Raw genomic sequence first — 25813 nt, forward strand, 5'->3', positions numbered from 1 at the left:
CTATCTGTTTCAGTCTTTGATTGTAGCAGAAATAAGCAGATACATCATTCCCACTATTTGTTTTGCGGGAAAATTGATGATTATTTATTCTTTAGAAAAGGGATAAACAATATAATTCATTTGAAATTGCTTGAGTATTGATTGAATTAAAATTAATCTAATATTTTTCTCCAATTGTACTCATGGATGATATTAACTTAGATTCCTTATTAGATAATGATGACGAGCCTACTCCAACTCAAGTGTTTCAAAAATTAGAAGAGGCAATTGTTTTAAAGAAGTTAATTGTTTAAAGGGAAAGATTTCCATATTAGTACGTGTACGAAAAAAGTCACTAAATTTTTGCAACAACCGGGCATGCCAGAATCTAAATGAAATCGTCTCAGCAAGGGACCAACTCGAAGAGTATAACTCGCATCCTCCTCATATTCAATATATAAATTAGTATGTATATATATTAGAGATGTAGCGAGTATTCGGCCACTATCCGGTATTCGGCCCTTTTGCTGAATATTTTTGAATTTTTTTTTCTATTGGGAATTAAAATACATTTAATAAGCAGTAATTTAATATCGTAATTTTTACTATACATTATTGGAAATAATTTTTACTCATATGTGTTAAGCTCTAACATTTGTTAATTTATGTTCTGGGAAAAATATACTTGAGGGTGCCCCTTGGCGAAATTGGTGACTTATGTTTGGCGCCATACTTGTTTGCCCGGAACCCACAAACAGGACATTTATATCTATTACTAATTCAACCTTCATTCATACACCTGTCAATCACTGTCTTTTTTCATTGTTATTAAAATCGTACAGAAACTTAAGATTTATCTTATTGACAGTATTCATTTTTAGTAGAGGCAAAAATAACCTTACCAGCCGGTATCCAAAGTTGAACGAATAGATCTCTGAAATTACATTTAAAAATTCATTTAAAAACAACGCTAAATTCTAAACTAATCAGAATCACGATTAAAATCTAAACCAATCAGAATCACGATTGGTTTTCAAAATCGCCCAGCTTGGCGATCAATCGCGATCACAACTTGGCGGGGGCACCCTCAAGTATAGTCTACCCTATGTTCTGAGAGACAAAGGGGGAAAAGTGAAGAATTGAAACTAGATTACATTATACTAAGCCATGAGTGTCTTACTGCTGATTTTTTATTTTTTTAAAAAAATTATGTTAAATAATTGAATTATGTTTAAAAATTGAAAAAGATTTTTTTTTTGGTATCTATTGAGCTTCTTCTTTTTAAAAAGATTTTTGTTGCTATAGAAGTTTTTATTATGGCACGGCAATCAAGAAGATTTCTATTCGACTTTTTTCTTCACTTTATCTGGAAAATACAGTAATTTGAAAACTGAAATGTGTAATTTTAAAAAAAATTCTTAAAAATTTAGTTCGATTTTTTTTTTCTGTATTGCCTATGCATAGGTATAATCTCTTTTTTATTATGGAGATTTCTACATTAGTACAACATTCAGAGCATTTCTGTCTTATATCTATATTTCTATTTTAACTACTATGTCTCTATTAATGTTGTATGGATTCTTTTTCCAGAAAATATTATTTTAAGCATTAAATATTTGCTTTAAGAATTAAAAGAATATTTTTTTCTGTTTCTCTTTTTTTCAATTTTATGATGCCTTTTTATCAGGGTTCGCCAAGTGGGCCCACTTGCCCGGGTTTTATTGGGCGGGCCCACCTTGAAAAAACCCACTTGGAACGATAAGTGGGTTTTTTCAAAAAAAACATTTTTTTTTACTAAACCTTATTGTTTCGCATTTACTTTTATATAATTTATTGTGCAGCATAAATTTGTCAAATAGAGTTGCATGATTTATATGATTAAGTTTTTAATGTTAGTAAAGTAAAAGAAACTCGAATCTTCATATAATTTTATAGTAGGTACCTACTATTGAAACCTTCAAGTGGGTTTTTTTCAAAAAGTAATATTATAATGATATACTCTGAAAAGATCAATTTTTCAAATATTGTTGCATGCTTTATATATTAATAAACAGGTTATTATTTATTAATTCATATGTTTAAAAAAATTGAAAAGAAACAATTTTTTTCTTCTTTTACCAAGTGATACATTAACAAATTTAAACAGTTTTATTTTCTGGCTTTAAAAAAAAAAAAAAAATGCTAAAACTTTTTATCAGAGAACTTTTTAAAATTATTTATCTAAAAATGAAATCATTTTCCTAGGGTTAATTACTTGAAAACAAATGGGACAAGTAACTGATACTCTTTGTAATTATACATAATTTTAATTTCACTTTCTATTAACCTTATTATAAAAACATGTAAGACCATTAAATATTTATTTCAGTTTTTTATTTAACTCAAGTCAGATGAAATTTTAGTTTTTACTGATTATAAATATTTGCTGATTATAATTTTATAATAGGTAATATCCATATGTTTAATAAATATAGTAAATAAATGTGTGTAAAAACAAAAAGATTAATAAACTTGTTCCTTTTATATTATTGCATTTATATTTTATAATTCCTAATTTAAAAAATTATGAAACATAATGTACTTAACAATAAAGAAGCTTCAAATATGTAGTGATAATGCGTTATTTAAACTTAATATAAAATACATATAACCAGGGTTCCCCAAGTGGGCCCACTTTGAAAAAACCCACTTGGTGTTTTTTTTTTCACAAATTGTTTATTTTTTTAATTTGGTTCAAAAAGGAGTATCTCCTAATGCTATCATTGGACACATCGTTGAAGTTAACAAATATTTTAGAAATGTTTATTTTTTTAATTTGGTTCAAAAAGGAGTATCTCCTAATGCTATCATTGGACACATCGTTGAAGTTAACAAATATTTTAGAAATGTGCATCAAGCACATGGATGGGCAAATGAAAAAAAACTGCTTGATGACCAAATGATACTAGGTGGAATTCATATTGTGAGCACGTAAAAACTTTTGCCAATAATTACCATAAATATGAAGAGATAGTTCTTGAACATCAAAATGAATCTAATAATGATATGTTGGGCTTTACCATAATAAATAATGTTGGGCTTTACCAATAAACTATCAATTGGGAAAAACAGATATCAATTGTTTCTTAAGCTTTAAAAAGCTTCAATCAGAAAACATTTCAATTTCAGAAGCTGTTGAAATATGAATTAACTTACTATCGTGTGATGAGTTAGAACCCCATAAACATTTTGTAAAAAGATTCAATCAGGCTGTTCAGCCACATCATTTATTAGCATATGCATCCTGGATCTCGAAACAAGGGGACAATTTTTAAATGATGAACAAGACCAATTAGCAGAAAGCTGTCTTTCTAAGCATCATCCAGAATTTCTGCCACGTGTTATGGCATTCAAAATTTCCGATCCTGAATACTTTCCAAAATCAATGATGCTTGACACTGTTATTCAACAGTTTTCATCAAAAAATAGTGGAAAATTATGGTAAAAAAAAAAAAAAATAAGTAAATAAAATTCATTGCTTCCACAAAGTTTCTGTCAATTCTTTTTTATTTGCACTCAGCACCAGCATCCTCTGTCTCTATCGAAAGACGCTTTTCAACTTTCGGTTTGGTGCAGAGTAAACTTCGAAATAGATTAGGAATAGATAAAGCTACAAAACTCGTAAAAGTGTATCACCATCTAAGAGAGAAATGTAGACACTTTGAATCTGTTGTATGATGATAATAATAAGGGAAAAAATGGACCTTTTTTTTAAGTTAATTCTTAACATCTGCTGACAATTTTTAACTATTTGGAGAAAGTTTATCACAATTAAAAAACAGTTAAAAATTAAAATATTACTTTTAAGATTTTTTAAATATTATTAAGATTTCATTTGAATACAATTTATTTTGTTTCTTTTAATCATGTTTAAAAATATTGAAAGCAAAAAAAAAAAAATTTCTATTAAGTGATACATTAAACAACAATAAACAAATTTAAAGTTTTATTTTCTGATTTTAAAAATAAGCTATAACTTTTTATATATGCTTTTTAGTGTATGTATTTTAAGATTAATTTGTCTTTTGAAACTATAAAGTTAAAATGTATCTAAAAATGCATATATTTATCTAAATATTTGAAAAAAGGGGCAAGTAACTGATACTCTTTATAATTATACGTAATTTTAATTTCACTTTCTATTAATCGTATTATAAAAACGTGGAAGACCATTAAATATTTATTCCAGTTTAATTTTAATACAGGTAAAAGTCAGATGAAATTTTAGTGTTTACTTATACAACCCTATTTAATGAATAAAAGTATTTTCACAGTGAAATTTATGAGCACTAAATGAAAAAACCCAATTTTCCCCGGGTTTTTTCAAATAAAACCCAATTTTCCCCGGGTTTTTTCAAATAAAACCCAATTCTCCCCGGGTTTTTTCAATAAAACCCAGGCGGGTTGGGTTTTTTCAAAAATCCCCGGGTTTTTTCAAACCCTGCTTTTTATTTAATAGCAGTTAGTCAGTTTTGTTATTTATCTTAAATATTTTTAATATAAAATTATCTTTAATATTTTAAATATTTCTATTATAGTTTTTACCGCGAACCAGTAATATAGCTAAGATTTGATTACTTTTCAATAATGACTAAACTTATTTATTGATAAAAAATTTATTATAAAAAATTCGACCGCCAAGTATTTAGTACTCGCTGATTTTTTTTTTGCCGAATATTCGACTGTTCTTTTCAATCACTATTTGTTACATCTCTAATATATTTATTTTCAAGTTAGAAAAACTTTTAGCTTAGGTAATTGGTGCAAACATATACTAATATGGAAATTTCCCCGTTTAAAGTTATATTTTATGAGTTTATCAGAAATATAATTTATTTATTTCATCTTTTAGGTGTGGTTGAATGAAAAATTTGCCCCTGAATTACTAATGTATGAAGGAGCATTAGTAGATTGTTTTATAGATCAGATGCAATATATGGAAAATATATTACGGAAGTATCAGAAAGAAGATTTCCGCTTTATTGTTCACAAAATGGAGGTTAAATATTATTTTATTAAAATACTTTAAACTAAAAACAGTCCCACATGTGTTTAGTTAGGTGTAAGTACATGTGTTTAGTTAGGTATCTTATTTTATGTAAGTTTATCATATAATTTTCTAAATGAAGTTCAGGGACCATCATTGCTCAAATCTCACCCCTAAGAAGCAGGAAAATGACTATATTTCTATGTCAGTACCCGTGTCAAAATAATCCCCCAAGTTACGGCAACTGTCAGGTAGTGACTTTCTAAAAAGAAAAATAAATTTCACAGGTGTAAGCCGACTCAAAGTCGTTAAGTAATTTGTAACCACTCCCAGACAGAAAACTGCTAACTTTTTTAAAAGATTTTGCAAGTTCAAAAAATCTTTTGACACCTTGTTGGTTTAAGGCTACAATGAAGTAGTATTTTAACATAAAAATAAGTGGATTAAATACAGTAGGGAACCGATTATCCGGAACGATCGGGACCATCGCTATTCCGGATAACTGATTTTTCCGGTTTTCTGAATCGTTACAAAAAGCCATTTTTTTTTATTGTTAAACCAAACTAAAAAAAAAAAAAAAATATTTGAAAATAATCTTAAAAAGAAGAAAAAACGATGAAGTAATACACTAATGATTATTTCCAAAATGATAGTAAGGTAAACATCTTTCAAAAAAGAAAGAAAAATCATAAAATCTTAAGAGGAAAAAAAAATTGTTTTTTTTAAATGGCGGAAAAATTTATCAAATTTCGTTCCGGTTTTTTGGTTTTCCGGATAACGGGTCCTGTACTGTACTATTTTCTATGAACTTTACACTACTTATTTCCGCCCAAAAGAAATGCTGATTCTTTGTGAAAAGTTGTATCTTCAGCTATTTTAGTGATAAATAAACATTTTGATGTTTTAAAATCTTCCATTTTGCACACACTCTTAAAACTGTAAATTGAATTCAAATTTTTTTTTATTAATAATATACAAAAGATGTTCATACGATGTAAGTGTTATCAAAACTAAAAAAGCATTGAAATAGCCTTAATGGATGGAGGCAGTATGTTTCCATTCAGCACGTGACGTCATAACCAATCAGAGATCGTTTTTGATTGCATCACTTACGAAGGCCTTTTGATGCAATTTTAGTTTTTAATAATTAAATAAATAAATATTTGAGGGGAAGAAAAACAATCAGATTCAGTAAGTGAATGTATACAACAGAAGCATACAAACAAAGTAATTAATCTTAAAACAAACTTTAGTTGCATTAAATATATTTTATTCATTATTGGTATAGCTATAAAGCAGTACTCAACAGATTTAGCATTCGTAGAATTTATCTACCTTAATTTAATAGATAAATAAGCATTTGACTTATAAAAATTTTATTTATTAAATTTAAAGTTTTGATTAGAGTTAGTCATTTTTGTTTGTACAATTACCGTTATTGTAATTCTAATCTAATTTTAGAGCTTTCAAAAGATATAAAAGTGGTTGTAATTAATAGTGTATTATATGTGTGTGTGTCCATTGGCATTTGTATTTTAAATGATGTACTGGTAGATATTTCCCTATGATGATTTTTTCATTCTATATAAAAATGTTTGATTTGATAAAGCAAAATTGATTCGAGGTTTTTCAAATAATAGGCAAGTATTTATTTATTTATTTTAATAGGGAAAAGAAAAGTATAAGCAGTGCTTGTGTAGGACATTATTCTGAAAATAGTCCCTTATTACTTGCAAATAAATGTCTAAATTTTGGAGAGAGATTACATTTTGAAAGAAAAGAAGAGTGTCAAATTTTGCTTACATAGTAGTATTTTAATGATTCACAAGCAGCATGAAATGTGAGAAGGAACACTTACAAAATTCGCTTTTCTTAGCTATAACATAATTTCTGCTACAACATGGGATTTTAATAATTACAAGCTTTTAGACATACTACATACAAAACAAAAAGAAAGGTGTACGTAAAAAGAAAAAATTTTTTTAGAAAATTTAGTATCTACTCAAGTACCATCATAAGTGTACCTCGTATTGTGTATCATCATAAATTATAAAATTTGAGTTCATTATATGTCATATTGAAAAATCAATAATTTTAATTATAGTAAAAAAAAGCTTGTTCATTTTATCACTCATAAAATATATTCTTTTTTTTTTGTCTAGCTGTATTCCATCTTTTTCCTTAACATAATAAAATTAATTGGGCTATTGTTTTTAATTTATTCAAACTTTTTCTTACAGTTGGATAGAATTCGATATTTTCTAAGCAGTTATTTAAGGATTCGTTTAGAAAAAGTATGTATTTGATGTAAATTTATCTTACCGTTCCTCTTAAATAATGCATTTCAATGTTTTATATAATTTTATTGTTTAAATCTCATAATGCCCTGAGTGTTCATTCTTGATATACTTTTATAGACAAATTGATAATAATGGACCCATGAGGATAAATATCAGGAAAAAAAAGTATTTATTAACAGTTTAAAAAAAAATTTAATTGCTTCATTATATTGATAACAAAAATAAATTACCATATAAAATTAAAAGCATTACAGTAATGTACTATTTTTTTAAACTTTATTTTTTGTATCCATTTTAAAAAGAAAAGTAGTTACATAATATGTGGTAACATTTCTCATCTTTTATACACTTTCATTGAACACGTTATTTAAATTTATTTTATTATGAAGTAACTGAAAAACTTAAACATAATTTCTATCATTTTTAAATTTAATTTCTATTATTTATCATTTCTATCATTTAAAAATTCAAATTGATTGTTTTAGATTGAAAAATTTGGAGCTCATATGCTACATGAGGAAAGCGAAGATCTAGCTGTCACTAATATGTCTGCTGAAGAAAGGGTATTTGCTTACAGGTAAATTTTTGTTTTTGTACTATTTATTTTCTTCATTTATTAACAAAATTTGTGCTTGCATAAATGGGATTAAAGTTTTTGTAACTTAGGTTTCAGCCCATTTGATTTTTTGTATTTAAAATCATTTGTTATGGTACTGAGTAAAATTCATTATTACAGTGGAAAGTCCCATATTTGGAATCATTGGGACTTTGGTTGGAAAGTGCGGAAAATAGATTTTTCCTGATAATGAGTCTTCTAAGCAAACATCGAAACATTCTTATTCTATAAAACATAACTGATAGACGATATTTAACTTTGATTGCAATTAACAACTTATAAATCCAAGTGGTTTACCAATCATTATTTTGGGAGCTATTGTTACAGATTTCCGCATGGTTTTCATACAAGAAATTTCAAACTGCACACATGATTACTTTATAATGCACTGGATTTGTAATGATTTTATTTCCATACGTTTTTGTTGCTCGTTGTTTGGGATTTCCACATAGTTTTTAAAATTTCGACTTCATTTTTAATATAATACTATTGCAATCTGTAAATTCCAAATAGAGCTTTTGAATAATCACTTTATGACCCGGTTTATTCATGACAATTTCATGTCAAATTTGGACTTTTTTCAAAATGGAACATTTTTGTGTACACGGAAATTGAGTGTGTGGTTCTTGTCGGTTGTAATCCTCTTATGCAAGACGTGGGGAAAAAGATACACAGTATTTTATTCATTTATTTTTTTGCTGTTGTGAGTTACCAGATTTTGTTTCTATGTTATCCAATTTTTTTTATATATATTTATATTATAGCAGAAATCAGATTAAAATCGAACAAAAATCGGGTAAAAATCATGAAGAAACCGAAAAGCAGGGAATTTTCATTCCAACATAATTTCTGTAACAAGTTTCTCAAAAAAAAAAATTTTTTTTTTCTTTTCTGTTTTTGAAAAGGGAAAAGTGTTTTGTTTATTTTAATTGTTTAAAAAAAGTGTCCAGAAAAGAAGCCGAACATCCAGATATGGGACTTTGTGCTGTAATACTGATATTAAAGGTTGGCCATTTATTACCCTTATGCAGCTCATACAAAATTTGAATTGAAATAGTTTCTGCTTGATTTACTTGAAAAAATGTCTGTTTCCTGATTCAACTACAACGTTACTAACATTTTCTGTCATGTGACCTGCACAATAGTTTAACTTCAAAGGCTAATTCGGTAGTTATTTCTGACCTGAAAATATATGATAAAGCAGATATTTTCTATAAAGGCATTCTTGGGGAGAAACGAGGATGACAAGATGATAGAACTTGGTTATTTGTAACTAATACTTACAATTTTATTCTCTCATTACAATTCATAATACAGACCTACATTTTCCGATATGGTTAGATTTATGTGTTTTTCAATGCTTAAGTATTTTAAAATTGCGAAAAGATTGAAAATTACAAATTATTATCTGAGACAAATGTAAATGTTTTATGATAAATCTTAAAATGTTATATCACATTTTAAAATGTGTTATCGTAGGAACTTAAAACATTTAATAAAGAGCGTCTAAGTATTTAAAAATGTTCAAAATAATTACTCTAACATATTAATCTGAAATCTAGGTTTTTTTCCAACAAAGATAAGGAAATTCTGTAGTAAGAAATTTTATATTAAGAAATTTTGAAATAGAAAACAGGAGAATTCTTGTATCCATTAATGAAAATAACACATAGAAAAAAAGATACAATCGTAAAATGAAAAAATTAATTAAAGATTAAAACTTAAGATTTGTCTAAGCTAAAAGAATACAATGGATAGGACAAGTCGAAATAATGAAAAAAACAGAAGCAGACGTGCCTAAGAAAATCATGAAAAGAAAAAGACCACTGCTAAAATAGCTTAATCAAATTGAGTAAGACTTGAAAAAAATGAAAAAGAGAAATCTGGAAAGATAGTTATGAGGAATTCTACAATAGAGAAAGCCAAAGCTTACCTAGAGCTGTAGAGCTGTAAAAGAAGAAGATAAGAAAATTGCTGAAATTGTTCCATATCATTAAATTCTTTTGTTTGCCTTGATCATGTGTAAAAATATCCTGTTTCTACCTTGCCTAGCAGTTTTTTTCTTTTTCTTAGCACATATGTAGCATTTTTGGAAGAAATGCTTGAAATAATGTTACGACAAAGAGAGCACATGAGTTATGCAGTGACTGCTGACAGGGTAAAATCACTACCACTGTTGGTAAAATCACATGATACTAGAGGCAGAAATTGAGGTTATGTTGTAAATATCAGCACCTACCTCTCTTTCAATGCTATTAACCTCAAATTAATAACCTTTTTTAATTTTAAAAAAAAAAATTGATTAATGTTTACTACTCAATTTTATTATGTCACAATATTTAAGTTTTTTAAAAAAAAAAAATTTCTAGAAAATGTTTTTTTTTTTTTTTTTTTGGTAATTGATTGTAAATAATGACAAAAAGTTTTTTTCATTTATTGATAATATTTATTTTAATTTTACAGGTATGTGACTAACTTGAAGGATTATTTAAGAAGTACTGCCATTAAAAAAATGCCTCCTAACATGCAGTTCTTAAAATTTGAGGAAATTGGTAAGATCTTAGTCTTGAAAATATTTTATGTTTGAGTTTCTGAAACTCAATTATAAACTTATCCTATCAAGACTCTCCTTTGTTTTTACAGAAACCTATATTATTTTATATACATTTATAAAATTTGCTTTCAACAGAAACTTATGTGTATATATTTTTATAAAATTTACTTTTAAGTGTGCCTTTAAAAAATTACACTTTATATAATTCATGAGCTTATTACTTTTTGATTAAATGTTACACTATTCCTTTGCAATTCATTCTAAAGAAGTAATTTCAAAATTGTAATTGTTGTGTTTTAAATGGTAGATTGTAGTATACTAAATTGATTGTAGTTGCTGAAGAAAAGATTTTTGTTTGATTAAAGAAAGAAATATCGATTTGAAAAATTTGGTTTTAAATATTTTTTTAATCTAAATTAGAATACAATATGTTTTTATACATTACTTAGCATGAAAAATACATTTTTTTTAAATTCGTCTCACCTTGTCCTAAATTATTTATTTGTCAATATAATCAAATACAAATTCCACTCAGACGGAATGGCTCCCCCTTGCAAATATCTTATAAAATAACACAAAAATAGTAATAAAATTTATTTTCTATTATTAATTAGAGTAAAAGAAATAATTTTTTATTCTAAATTAAACAATCTAACTCCTTACTGCTCTTCTACAATAATACGGAAATTACTTGAGATCATGCGAGCACTCTAAAGTAGCAGTTAAAGTTGTTCAGCAATAAAACCTGAGCTAAAAGAAATAAGCTATTTGTTGTGTTCTATTATATATATCCAAATCTCTAGACAAAATATGTGATTTAAATTTTTTTATAAGCATCATATCTTTTGATTTTACGATATCATTCAACTATAATGCAATCAAATCTTGGAGCATTTTAAGAGTTGTTCTACAAGAAAACTGTAGTTTTATGATAAAATGTATCATGAAAATTTCTCAAACTTAAGACAAGTAAAAATTTTCCAATAACAAAAACTTTTCAATTATTGTGAACTTTTTTGAAATTTAATCATTGAGAATTAATAACTTTTTTTTAATTGATAAATCTATGTGACAATATTTAAGAAATTTCATATTATGGAAATTTAAAGAAATTAGGCTAAATTTAAAGAGTAATAACAATATTTAAGAGTCTGTCGATCAAAATGTGTAAATAGGGAAGAAAATTTTTTTCTAAAAGTGTCTTGAAAGGAAGATTTCGGTGTTAAGTTGGCATAATGAATTAAGAAGTTTTAAAATTCTTGATCAGTAATACAGACACATTTAATTGCTTTATACTTTCATTTTTCAAAAGAAGCAATGTCTGCCAGTTATAAATAATTGTTATTAAAAGATTCTGAAACAAAACTAAAACTTGACTTTTAATTACGAAACATAATTTTAATTATAGTAAATAATTGTTCTTTCCAGTAGATAAAAGCATATAATCTCATAAATTAAGAATTCCAAATGTCAATCTTATTTCCACAAAGCATTTTCATATCTCATCTTCGTATCACCTGTTTTCTAAAAAAAAAAAAAATTAAATTTTACCTAATTTCTCTTTTTTATCTGATTCTGTATTGTTTACATCTAGGAAGTTCTAAAAGGGCTTAAAAGTTACTACAGGAAAGTATCAAAATCAGAATATTTGCATATGGCTTGCATACAGGAACAAATAAGAAGTTAATTTAAAAGTTCAAATCAAAACCAAAATAAAAACAAAAGAATAAGTTCTAAAATCAATGATAGATAATAAATAAGAGGTAGAGAGAGAAAATGTGTGATGAAAACATTACAGATTTCTTAATAAATCCAGATAGCTCATCGATTACTAATTCTTTACTTTGTGTAATAAGATTGAAACTTTATTGTTTCTATAAGTTATTGATCAATTTTTTCAGTTTGTAAACCCCAAATGGATCAATCAGTCTTTGTTAAGGTTAAAAAAGAATGCCTGGGTGTTATTCTTGAAGAGTTTGATGATTATGATGGGTAAGTACAGTATTAAGAGTGGCATTATTTACTAAAATATTGTATTGTAAATATTTTAATTACAATTTTTGTGCTAAAAAAATTATTACAGATTTGCTTGAAACTTATAATTAATCACAAGAAAAGCTTTATGAATATTAAGCTTTTAACAAAAATGCATAATAAGCTAGTTATTAAATTTTGTTTCATATACTGACCATTATTTTAAACCATATACAATATTTGTTTTGAATATAAAATTTTTAATGGGTAAAAATTTTCTTAGTGATTATCTAAGTAATAGATATGAGTCGGATAGAGGTAACTGCTTGTTGATAGCATAAGTGTAATATTATTTATAATGTGACTATAGAAACTGCAGGTCTTTAGACTGGAGTTAAGTACTGATTCGATTATTCAAATCACCAACATTCAATAATTGGAATCAGTTGATTCAAATCAATTGATTTAATTGGAAAAGATTTAAATTATAATAAATTTTTATTAAATTTTAGTTAGTTTTGTTTCACAGTGATGCTTCGTCATATATAGTTACACATGGTGCGTAGCGTTTTTGAAAAGTGCTTAAAGGTGCTTATTTTCGCTTTTTAAAAGCCCTTAAAGGTGCTTTTTGGAAGTGTTTTTAAAAAGTGCTTAATTTTCCCTTTTCAAAAATGAGATTTTTTTTTCTTTACCATGTCGGTTTCACTATGTGTTATGCAAAAGCATGGTTTTCACATTGTTCTATTAAACATTTTCACTTTTCATTGAACCACAATCCATTTCGTCGTACCGTCGGTCTGTAACGTATGATAGCGCCAATCATGTTACATATTTGATGAAATACTTCGGAGTCTGCATGTGCGACCACTGAGCTGAATTTCGTGAGATTCTTGTACTCTCATGTGCAACTCTGCTGCATTTTGCTAGATATTCTCACTTTAAGGCACCCTGCTTTTTTCAAATTTCATTATGTTATTTTGAAATTTCATTATGCCTGTTTAGTGTTACACATTGAAACATAAACTTATTTTAGAAAATTATATACAGCTAAGCCCCAGTTTTCTGAATTTAATCAAGTAAAACTTACTTCGTATAAGCAGAATCTTCAGAGTAAAGAAGTTTGTTCTAATCCATGGTTAGTTAAACTAAACCATGTGCTAAACTAAATCAATAAAGCTCTAAAAAGTATTTTAGATAAGTATAAGGTAAAAAGTGAATGATCCCATAAAAAAAAGGGATAATCATAAGGCTATTTAGCTTAATTTTCTTTTAAAAATTATTCATCTAATATTATTATACTTTTTTTTTTTTCAATGGTAAAAGATTGCCAGAGATACTGATTGAACTACTGACATGATTTTACAAATAATTAAAACAGTGTTAGAAATTACTGACTAATTCAAATTATAGAATTTTAAATTTGAGAGTTATAGAATGAAAATTAAAATGAATTTCAAAATTAAAACAAAGAAAAAAATATAGTAATGGTCTAAAAAAATAATTAATGGAAGAGAAAAACATAAACATAAAAGTGGATGTCTGGCTAAATTTTTCACTAGTTATCCTTTTGCAAACCAAATCGACATTTGTTTTGACAACAATATTTAAACAGAATTAAATTTTTGATAGTAATTAACAAGTTAATATAATCTCATGGTTTTTAAGAATTTTTTTCTTTCTTTCAGAGATGAAGAAATAGTCGATTTGGCTGTTGGTTCTCAGCATGTTCTTCGATACAGACCAATTACTACATTAATAAAAAATGGTTCCCTGCAATTAATGTGATATTTCCCTGTGTATTTTTTTATGCTAAAATAATGAATTGTGTTAATATTTGTACATAGGCATGTTTTTTTTTCCTCGGCAGAACTGGCAAAAACCATGATTTTTTTTTTAAAAAAAAAAGAAAATCCTATTTTTTTTAATAAAATAAAAAATTTTCTCTTATTTAAAACCAGAATTTTTTTGTTTACACCATTGAAAGCTGTGAAAAAATATATTATTGATGTTTAATACTATTTATAAACAATATTTTAACTAAAGTGCTTAATAATTTTAACTAAGATGGTTAAAATAGTATATAACTATTACAAACTAAAAACTGGAAAAATTAAAATCATTGTTATTTTTATTTAAGCTTAAAACTTTCTTGAATTAGTTAGGACGAAGACCCCATTTGTATGTTGGATATCAAATTATAATTAAATTTTATTAGGTCAGGAAACATTATTAAAAAAATCCATTTTTCTAAATCACTCTTGGCAGAACAAATCTTTCTTTATTATTTCTATACATATTTATTTATTAAGTTTAAAAAGTATTTATATTTAACTAAGCATAAAACTAAATTGGTAGAATTCAATGATGTTACTTTAATAGCAAGTTATTTCACTTGCAGCTTATGGAAAGTTACGCCTTTAAAGCTTCTCATTACTTTAATCCACATTTATTGTTGACATTTGTGAAAAAATATACTCAGAATTATTTATTTATTGATGATATTTATTTATTGATGATTTTCTTATTGCATCACACAGATTTTGGAACTCAAAATGAAGAAATAAAAAAGAAGTAGTATTACTTGTTAATAATAACCATATGTCAATATGTTAATTTAAAAAAATAACGAAATTTATCTGTTAAGTTTTTATATTTTTCATTTTCAGATCTTTAACACATATTTTAAGATGTTATATCTCACAATATCTAATCTATTTTTTTGCTTATGAACTAAAGCACATGTTTTTAAAATAAAGATCTTGAAAGAAATAATAAATATTACAATGGATAAATATTTGCTTTGTATTTCAATTTTATAATTTAAAGGGCAATTTCTTAATTTAACCCCTTAATAGGTTGTTTATCTTTACAAATTTAACAGATATTAGTAATTTTTACAAAAAAGAATGCAAATATCTTTAATCTAATATATAATCTATATTTATTTTACCTTATGTATAAAAAATGAATTTCAATTTTTTAGATGTATTTTGTATTGGATAGTCTGAAAACTGTCCTCTGTGTATGGTTGACTTGTAATAGTTATTTTTAATAAAAATGTTTTAGTTGAAGTAATACAATACATTATCTAATACAAATATTCTGGTAGAGTTGATTCTTTTTCTCAATTAGCTCCTTTATAATAATACATTGACCGCCACTTATAAAATCACTGTATTATGAAAACAGCCAATTTTTTAAATTCAAATCTAAAAGAATGGAATTGTTACAATGTCAAAACCTCCATTTTGTAAAATAGAAGCTATTTTTCTTGTCTGAATAATTTGAATTTTTTATTTTCTTAAGGTTAGAAAGGACAAATGAACAAATTTTATCCTGCTCTCCTACAAACAAAAAGAACAAAGTAACAGAATGTTGACTACACTTTTTAGGAAAATTGAAGGGTGAAAATAAAAAATAAAACAATTATGGAGATGGAGTGCCCTGATGAAACTATGAACAGGGAAAAGTTATGGTATTCCTATTATGATTCAATGTCATTTATATATACAGGGTGGTCGTAAAATATGTCAGAAATGTTAAGGTAGGTAGAGGGGACATAAATAAGCATATTTCGGATAGGAATGTGTGTGCGGTAATGGCACATTAAAGCACTAGCTTGTAAAGCAGTATGAATCAGAGGAAACTGAAAAGACAAACAAAAATAAAAATTTATCAACAGTTTACAAGAGGTGCTCGAAAGAGCAGCCACCAACATCGATACAAGATTCACAGCGACGGCGCACCGATCGGCGTACATTAGAAAAGATGTCAGGCATGTCGAGCACATGCAAAGCAGGCAACAAGATCTTCTTGATGAGACTCTCGTACACCAGGCTTTTAATATGACCCCAAAAGAAAAAATCCAAGCAGGTTAAATCAGGAGAACGCGGTGGTCAGGGAACTGAACCATCCCGTCCTATCCAATGCTGGCAGTAGACAGCGTCCATGTGATTTCTGACGTTCCCTGTACATTCTCTGAGCAGTTAATTCGTTTCCTTGTGCAGCCCCATACATGAAATGCACATCGGCAAGATCCACATTTTTGAAACGATGCATGCTGTTTGAGATCCGTGCGGGAATCCAGCTAGCAAGGGCTTTTATAAGCCGCAGTCATCAGCCCTACCTACCGGCTCAAGGCGGCATTACCACACTCACAATCCTATACGAAATATGCTTATTTTAAGTCCCCTCTACCTACCTTTACATCTTTGACATATATTTTAGGACCACCCTGTATATACTGCCTTAAGTTGAAAACTAATAAAACAAGAATATAACAAAGATGAAACCTGTTGGCAGCACATAAAATTTGACAAGCATTTTGTAACTATCCACTAAATTCTTTAACAGAAATAACTCCAAAACAGATTGAATAAGCATTTTTTTAGCAGTTACGCCACTAGAATATCAGATCCCCCCACCCCCTCCAAAATTTTTACCAACTGAAACATATCTCAAAGTGATGATATTTTTTTTTAACAAGTATGGATATGAAACAAATCCAAAAAAACAAAATACTTTTTAAGCAGATACGACTTTTAAATTGACCAAACAGAAGAAAAAAATTATTTAATTTTTTGTAGGTATGATATGACTAAGAAGAAACACACACGTGACTCTGAAAGAAATTCTGAAAATTCGACATCATAAGTGCTACTCTAGAAATATATAAATAAATGCTGAGAAACTTCTAAACTTGTACAAAAAAATGACTTGCAATTTTGCGTAGGATAACATAATATCAATTTTGAAATTATTTGAAAATAAATATTTGTAACATTTTTGAGTGATCAATTTTTATTTATTTTTTTTTTTTCTATCTGTGTGCAATCTTCAACTTATTAATAATATTTTCTAAGACTGTATCATTGTCATACATTTCTTTGCAGTTTCTAAATGTAATCTGTTTATTTTTTAAATAAAATAATATTTTTCCATCTAAATAGAAATCAGCAAACAGTAACATAAACTTACAAAAAATGTATGTACTGAAATTAGTCGTGCACTTATTTTTGATATTCTATGAGATAATGCATAATAAATTGAAATTTTAATGTTATAATTTTTTAAAGTTGAAAATGTTTATATAGTGTAGTTTCTTTATATTTTGCTCTTTTTATTTTCTAATTCACTATATCGAGTGAGTTTAGTACTAGAACAAACTGATTTTAAATTGAAAGCTTCAAAAAATATGTTTTAAAATTTTTTTTTTTGGCTTATTTTCAGAATTGTCTCATTTTCTAGATCTGCGGTTCCCAAAATAAGTTTGTGGTACACTAGGGTTCTGTAAGATAGGATTTTTGTTTAATTTATTTATTATTTTTTTTTGCCAGTAATGATTTTTCAAACCTACGATATGTTTGTTTCAAACGAAAAATCTACTATTTATTTTATATTTAAGGTATTTTATGAAATTTTACTACATTCAATTCAGTTCTGCGCCGGATTGTAGCGCTGTGGCATAACTACCACTATAAATATTAAAATACCAATTCACTAGTATATAAGACATGTTAACTTGATTCTATCAATTGGTACCTATTGATAGATGAGGGTTGACATAGTCGATTTATAATACACCCACAGCGCCATTGAAGAAGAAGATAAATAAAAGTACCGGTTCAAATGCATGCGAATAGTTAGTATTAGTCTATAATAAGGGCCGAGTGATTAGCGTGCCTGACTGCGGAGCCGCTGGTCGCAGGTTCGAATCCTGCTCGGGCCATGGATGTTTCTTTCTCTTTGTGTTCCTTTCTCCTTTGTGTGTGAATGTGACCCACCCTATAAACAGATTTGTGGTTGTGTGACGTGGGCGACGCTGCTCCACCGCCGTGGTTTCGCCACAGGTGCGCACTAGGTAACGAGAAGAGAGTAGCAGTTCTGGCATTCCTGTGGCCAATGGGATAACCCCCAAGTGACCGCCATTAAAAAAAAAAGAGTCTATAATAAGGAAACGTCCATTGTAACGCATATTTCAGATCATGAGTTGCTAGTAATTCTCAGTCCTTATGATGAGAATTACCAGCAACTCATTATATAATCCTTATCTTCCATCCAAGTTGGTAATCGCTGTACTGAATTACCCTGTATAATATTAAACGATTATTATGAAACATCCCGACTTTCTCAAACATAACGTCGTATTTATTAATAAGTTAGAGAAGTTCAGAAATTTATTGGGATTATTGAGCATAATTTTTAACTAAGCAAGTACGTTCTTTTGTATTTCCATTTTGTGATTGCGTTGTTGATGCAAACTGTTTGGCCAAGACATTAACAGTCTAGACTTTTTTAACGAACTACTGTTTAAAAGAACACACGCCTCTTTTATTAAAATGTGCGAAATATCAAATTAATGATTATTTAACCGAAATGTATTTTAGATTTTGATTGACCGCCATTGAACCTTTCCGATACTGTTTACATATTTCCCCCATTCATTTAATCATGGGCGGATCGTGAATTTGTGGGGCCCTGGGCTTAAACTACTTAGGGGCCCTAATAGCCATTTTGTCAAAAAAAACTGTTTTCTGTAGTGATGTAGATAAGCATATAGAAAAAAATAGGACAATAAAATAATTTTATTTATTTATTTTTATTTGTGTATACAAACAGCAACTGTACAACATTATTGCAAAAGTAATTGACAGGTTATGTGTAGTTATGTTGTATAAATTATAAAGCAACCTTTCTGCATTTTCGTGCTGCAAATTCCTTTATTTGCTCATCACATTGTAAGTCCTTCGTTAAATCAGAATTTATGGAAAGAGTTGATAAATGATTTAGTCGATGGTTAGACATTGTTGTCCTATATTTGTTTTCTGTATATGACATCCTGGAGAAAGAGCGCTCCGCTTCACAGCTAGTGATTGGTAAAGTTAAAAAAATCTTTAAGATAGTATAGCAATTTGGAAAACATCAACAAGTTTCTTTTCTTAAATTAGCATAATAATTTCACTGCAAGAGGTGTAAGACTGGCTTAGGCTGAAGTAAATAAGATTTTAACTGAATGCACTCATTCATTAAATGCTCGTCTACGTGTTCTGGATAATAATAAAAAATATTACGTACACGATCTATGTTTTCCATATTTTCGTCTTGCAAATCCATTAAAAATTTGAATTTCTTGCTATACATCTCATAGACTTGGCTCCTTTTATTTAAATCCATAATCAGCTTATCCAACACAACGTTTAGAGTGTCTCTTTTAAATTTTTCTGCGCCGTATACTGAGAATTTAACTGTAGACTTATCCGAAAATTTTGGAGTAATGCGTCTCTTGTTTATGTCATTGTTGTCAATTCCCACACTAGTACTTAATTTTTTAGTTTTCTCTTCGTATTCCTTTAGCTTCTGATCTGATTGGTGCCTTATGTTGTTCACGAAATCTTTTAATGACACAATTAACTTGTCGCCTTCACAAATATCACAATTATATCAAATATCTACATCTCTGTATTTTTCTATTAACTAAATTAAATCTCCCCAAAATTTCTTCCCAAAAAAATAATCAAAATTGCAGTATCGAGTTTCGCCATTTTATTGAATAAATTTCGTGCCTCTTTCCGAAAATCAACTTTCTCATCCTCATTTGCGCTGAAACTTTCGAAAATTTTCATGATGTCATCATAATTATTTTTCAAAGCTTTGACAGCATCATAGTGACAAGACCATCTAGTCTGTCTTAAACTTTTTAACGTAAATTTGAGTTTTGTTTCACGATTTAACAGTTCCCACCTATGGGTCGAAGTAGAAAAGAAAAAGTATATTTTTTGCACTACTCCAAAAAAGTTCACAATTTTGGTTGCAACCTTAACAGATTCTTCACCAACTTAAGGGAATGAGCAGCACATGGCACACAATCCGCGGATTTATTTCTTTGTTTTAGTAGTGCTTGTACACCATTGTAGTTACCCGCCATATTAGCAGCGTTGTCATAGGATTGTCCCCTACAATTATCCAGTAGTAGTCCATTTGTTTCTAAGACGTCTTGTAGAATATTAAATAAATGTAAGCCAGTATGACTACAAATTTTAATGAAGGATACACATCTTTCATATACTTTTCCCCGAAAATAGTGTCGTAATACAATAGCAAGTTGATAATTGTGAGATAGATCTGGAGTAGAATCCACCACAATTGAATAATACTTTGTGTCGTCGTTATTTATTTGAGTTATAATTTGTTTAATTATCTGTTGGCCTATAAACTCAATTATTTCCTCATATACTGTTTTTGATAAGTACGATATTATCGATTTTGGTCTCAGCTCTCGTTGTTCAATGTGTTTACGAATGAATGGATCGAACTCTGCCAATAGCTCCAGAGCACCCATAAAATTACCATTATGTGGAGAGCCAAATACTTCCTCGGAACCTCTAAATGCTAAGTCCCTTATACTTAAAATTTGACCACTGCAATAACCTGTTTTAGGACATAGTGATAATATTCTGTTTCTTTTCTTAATTGTTTCTGAAGCTGCTTGTCTAAAACAGGTCTATTTTCTTTTCGTGTCAACCACACTAACATTGGTTTCTTATGTTCATTAGAATCTTCATGATTTATTAAACAAGTTAGTAAACTAAACAAGTTTGTCACTTTGACGACGAGAGCAGAAGTGCGGAAAAAAAATTACGTAGGCGTTAAGCGGCTCGGCGGAAAGTTCCCCGTAATAGACACGAAAAAATACACTGGCCAAAAACAAGTGATGGGGAATTTCCCGTTCCGTTCGATAGACGTGCACATGCATGGGTTGATTGATCTCGGGGTTGCCAACCTTATAAGTTTTTTTTAATATTAGATATTTTTTTTAAATTCAAAATATCACCTATTGTTTTCAGTGGGGACTGGGGCCCTTTGTATCCATGGGGCCCTGGGCTGCAGCCCAAAAAGCCCTTAGGTAGATCCGCCCCTGCATTTAATCATAGCCATAATCACCAATGTCAGTTGTTTCTGAAAAAGATCAGATTAGAACTTAGACTCAAAGAAAAGCTTTATTCTGCGTTTTGGCCATATCACTTGTTGATTAAGAGAGGAGTATGAAAATAAACAAACGTTGTTGATACTGCCTTAGTGAAAATGAAACTACATCAAAGTTGTCGTTTATCAATAATTTTTGCCTGGTCAAGAGTCAACGGTCCTATTATCTCTTTCTCTCTGATTTGCAATTTCCAAGTTCTTTAGGTCAAGTGATGTTAACAAGATCTTATAAAGATATCTAAAATTGTACTATAATAAATCGTCAAATGAGACGATTGGCGATAAAGTGTTTGACTGAAAATGAATTTTTTTTATTTGATTACTTGACAGTTTTTTTGACATTTGAAAATAAATTGAGAACTAATTTCTCTTGTTTTTCAGTTATTAAATAGTTTATATCAATTTAACTCTTTTTTAATTTTACGTAAGTGGCTGATGTTCTTGAATTTGGGAAGTCTCTAGCTCTAAGACTTGAAGTTGCTCGATGGCTCTGAAGCACGAATTTTCAGCCGGTCTAAGGTTTAAGAATGCAAATGGAACCTTCTGAAATTTCCCGACCACCATGGATATCGAATTGAGACATGTTTTTTAGCCCATTATTAATTTGATGTGAATCTTTCTCTGATTTGTTGTGAAACTCACTTTAATTTTAAAACCTGTTTCATAACTCTGCCTATAACTCATTGAGATCCAGTGCCCCATATATTGCAAAAAAATTCTTCCAATTTTATTACAGGACAGAACCCGTTATCCGGAAATCGAAAAACCGGAACGAAATTTGATAAATTTTCTCGCCATTTTTTAAAAAAAAAAATTTTTTTCCTCATAAGATTTTGGGATTTTTTTTTTTTTTTTTAAATATGTTTACCTTACCATCATTTTATAAATAATCATTAGTGTATTACTTCATCGTTTTTTCTTCTTTTTGAGATTATTTCCATATACTTTTTTTTAGTTGGGTTTAACAATAAAAAAAACTCAGAAAACCGGAAAAATCAGTTATCCGGAATAGCGATGGTCCCGATCGTTCCGAATAATCGGTTCCCTACTGTACTTAAAAACTAATATTTTTTTTTTTCAGTATGTATACTTTTACAAAGTCTGTGTAAAAATATATGTAGATTTACTCTTTTTGATCGGAGTTTTTAAATACAATTAAAAATTATAAGAAAAGTTGGAAATTCGTTTTAAGAAACTTTTTGGGCTGTCTTATATGGTATATAAATATCTTATTATTGACTCTTAATGGATTTTGTTTCCTGATCAGAATGTGACGAGACATACTAGAAATTTATGCTACCATAATGGAAATTTAAATAAAAATTAAAAAAAAAAAAATTATGTAGTAATAAAAAATAACTTAAAAAATTTACTAACTTTAACGAATTGATTTTTTTCAAAAATAAAATATTTATTTTCATTTATGAGTTCTAAGTTACGTGTTTCTAAGTAGTTTTCTGATGCGATTATTTAAAGATTTGGTCTCTGGAGGCTATTAAGTATCTTATTTTGAAGTGTCATTCATAAATCAATATACCAACAACTTTTTGATATTAGCTTTTCTTTTTGACTGTTTATACGATGACTTGTGCAACTGTGTAAAAATTTCAGCTCTAAAAAAAAAAAAAAAAAAAAAAACTTTTACATGAATAGAGTTAAAAAAAATATAGTGCGGCAAAGTTCAGCTTTATATTCGTGATATCCAATTTTAAAGGTTGGAAGAAAAAACATGCTTTTTCTCCTTATTTTTACTGTTGGTAAATTATATATTGCATTTTGTCAAGTTTTTTATTGAAAAATCATGCGATAAGAAATGAATCCGGAAATCTAGATAATTTTGTTTATATATTGGCGGTTTATTGACCTAAGTTGAAGCATTTTTTTTTTTTTTTTTTTGCTTCTATTCTGTGTTAAATGATAAATAAAACTGGAATTTATCCTGATGTCTCGTCTGCTCAACAAGCAGAAGGACCACACATAAAGTTAAAAGAAATGCAATGGAAGTAATAGGCAAAACAACCTACAAACATAAAGCATTTTAAATTAAGCGAATACAGGAGAAAGTTTTTTTTACTCGTTGGTTGAAAAGATCATAACTAATTATAACGAAAGAATTTTAGGTCGTTATGGAATTCTTCTAATCTCGCTTATTTAAACTATTTTAGGAAATGTCTGAATTAATGGAATTCTTATTATTTTAAGCAGGCTTTTCGGCGTCCTGGGAAAACTAAAATGGTAGTCAAGTTTCTAAAATTATACTCGAAAAGTCACTGCTTTACTTTTCTAATTGAAAAAAAAAAAAAGAAGAAAAAAAAACGCATTTTCGTTAAGGAATTTTTGCAAAAGACGTTTAATCAGATAATTTCAAATTAGAAAGGTAAAAATAGAGCCGGCCACAGTAGTCCAAAATCAAATAAAGCGGGCCAAAACCTTAAAAATTGAATCGTTTATAAATACGGATTTTTTTTTTGTTTGTAAATGAAGGTATAAAAATATATAAAATAATTCATAGACAGAGTATTCTAATTATGAATATTTTACTAGCTGAATACCCGTTCCTCCTACGTTGTGTAAAAAAAAAAAAAAAAAATCTAAGTCAGTGTTGAACAAACACTACGTAATCATGCACTAAATTGATAATCAAATACCGAAAAGAATTTCAAATACCTAAAGAATTTCCTAGTATACCTAAATACCCAAAATAGTGTCATTTTTTAAAATTATTATTAATCGTTGCCCTTCCCGGTAATTTTATGTACTACATTTGATTTAGCAAAACACGTTTTTAGTAGCTTATCCCATAAATAAAGATTAACTTTATTCAATATCATCTGGCATAATAATTGAGGTTAATTTATGATATTTTAAATTTACCACGAGTAATTTTCTCCTAAAAAATAAAATAATAAATAAACTAGCATGAATAAAAAATAAATATAAACAAACTGCGCAAAATCAAAAACAAACTACCCTGAATAACTTTTGATCTAATGATCGGATCTGCACGTTCTAGGACTCAATCTTAATGGTTTGAGAGGGTGACTTCAAATATGCTAATTAATTAGAGCAGAGCTGCTGCCTCCAGCATCAATACAGACATGCCGCTCAAAGTTTCGCAAGTATTACATTTCGGATTTCATGTGTGTCGTAGAACAAAAATAGCGTTAATCGAGCATTTGTAAGGAGTGCATTTAAAACTTGCTTGTATTACCGCTTCATGGATATATACATTTTCAATGTTGTTACTTATGCCACTTTTCAATCAGCGAGCCTGCTAGAAAACAAGCGAATTTTAAGTCAGAAGATGCGTTTCTGGTTTCTTTCAGTGGCGCCATCTATGGGCAAGAATACGACTTCAGTCACATACACGTCACAGCCCGTTTTATAGGGAAGACCCAATCATACTCCATTCATCCATTCATAGATCACAATTTTGACCTAAACTAAAGAACGATTAATCTCCAATGCAGTACCCCCAGAGGTTCTGATTTATTATGGAAAGTTGTAGGACTTCGTGACCCCGACAAATTTAACGTGCACCAGTCTCCATTTAATGCTCGGGGATTCTTCGGCCTGCGGGATTTGAACTCCCGTTATCATGAACGCGAGCCCAACGTCCTATTAACCAGGCTATTCCGGCTCTACATTTTTAATTTATACATCAATTGCATTTTGCTTAGAACACCTATGAAATTGAGGCAATCATTTTGACAAACCCTGTAAATAGACTTTTAAAATTACACATTTTAAACTGCTTTAAAAATCTTTGCATGCCAACCAATTTAAAATTTTTTCGACATATATTTAACAAAATAATCAAAAATAATAAATAATTAATAAAAATTGTTTTTTCTATTAAACTATCTTTGGGTAACTAACTAGGTTTGGATATGAAACTATATTTGGGTATTAACGAGTTTCATGTTTGTGTGCAAAAATATGAGTCGTGCAAACAGTTTTAGAAATATAATAAAAAATATTTAAAGGGAAACTATTGTGAACAAGGCTTTTGAAATCCTATTTCCCTGATTCCGACTGTCCCCATATTTTGATATCAAAGAATCCTAATGCAGTGGCGTAGCGAGCTTAACTCGCGCCCGGGGCACAATACCCTTTTAGCGCCCCCATTCAAAAACCATATAATATTATATACAAAATATACTCGCAAATTAATAAATAAATAAAGTAAAATAAATAAAATCATAGACTCAAGCTAGGCTTTAAATTTGAGACACAAAATGTAGTTGAGAGAACAAGACTAGATTTTGAAATGTATATGATCATCTAGAATTAGTTCAAAAGATACCTATTATTTATTTTACATATTTATAAAGAAATATTTTAAAAACACGCAGTTTTAAAACAATAAAAAAGTAAATATT

General features: G+C 28.5%; 2 protein-coding genes across 4 annotated transcripts; one reads left to right on the plus strand and one right to left on the minus strand.

Moving 5' to 3' along the window:
- The first annotated feature begins 11 nt into the window (after positions 1 to 11).
- Positions 12 to 15520, plus strand: Sld5 (DNA replication complex GINS protein Sld5). 3 transcript variants are annotated; one of them, XM_043046018.3, is made up of 7 exons: positions 12 to 263; positions 4871 to 5017; positions 7246 to 7299; positions 7791 to 7882; positions 10385 to 10473; positions 12377 to 12467; positions 14135 to 15520. In XM_043046018.3, the coding sequence occupies exons 1-7, from the start codon at positions 183 to 185 to the stop codon at positions 14232 to 14234; spliced, it is 654 nt and encodes a 217-aa protein (XP_042901952.2). In that variant the 5' UTR covers positions 12 to 182; the 3' UTR covers positions 14235 to 15520. The 3 variants fall into 3 exon arrangements, with proteins under 3 accessions (XP_042901952.2, XP_042901953.2, XP_042901954.2); XM_043046019.3 differs by having other exon boundaries at positions 79 to 444; XM_043046020.3 differs by lacking the exon at positions 12 to 263 and adding an exon at positions 294 to 405.
- Positions 15521 to 20244: 4724 nt separating this feature from the next.
- Positions 20245 to 20787, minus strand: LOC147806972 (zinc finger MYM-type protein 1-like). Its single transcript, XM_087168721.1, has one exon. The coding sequence runs from the start codon at positions 20785 to 20787 to the stop codon at positions 20245 to 20247; it is 543 nt and encodes a 180-aa protein (XP_087024847.1).
- Between the last annotated feature and the right edge of the window lie 5026 nt (positions 20788 to 25813).

This window comes from Parasteatoda tepidariorum, chromosome 7 (genome assembly GCF_982258835.1).
Source record: "Parasteatoda tepidariorum strain Cologne lab strain chromosome 7, Ptep-v5.0, whole genome shotgun sequence".
NCBI lineage: Eukaryota > Metazoa > Arthropoda > Arachnida > Araneae > Theridiidae > Parasteatoda > Parasteatoda tepidariorum.

Excerpts from the sequence above, each read along its gene's own strand:
- Sld5 (XM_043046018.3), top strand. The coding sequence starts at position 183 with ATGGATGATATTAACTTAGATTCCTTATTAGATAATGATGACGAGCCT. Across the intron at positions 7,300-7,790 it reads TAAGGATTCGTTTAGAAAAA|ATTGAAAAATTTGGAGCTCA; the intron begins GTATGTATTTGA and ends TGATTGTTTTAG. Across the intron at positions 10,474-12,376 it reads CTTAAAATTTGAGGAAATTG|TTTGTAAACCCCAAATGGAT; the intron begins GTAAGATCTTAG and ends CAATTTTTTCAG.
- LOC147806972 (XM_087168721.1), bottom strand. The coding sequence starts at position 20,787 with ATGGGTGCTCTGGAGCTATTGGCAGAGTTCGATCCATTCATTCGTAAA.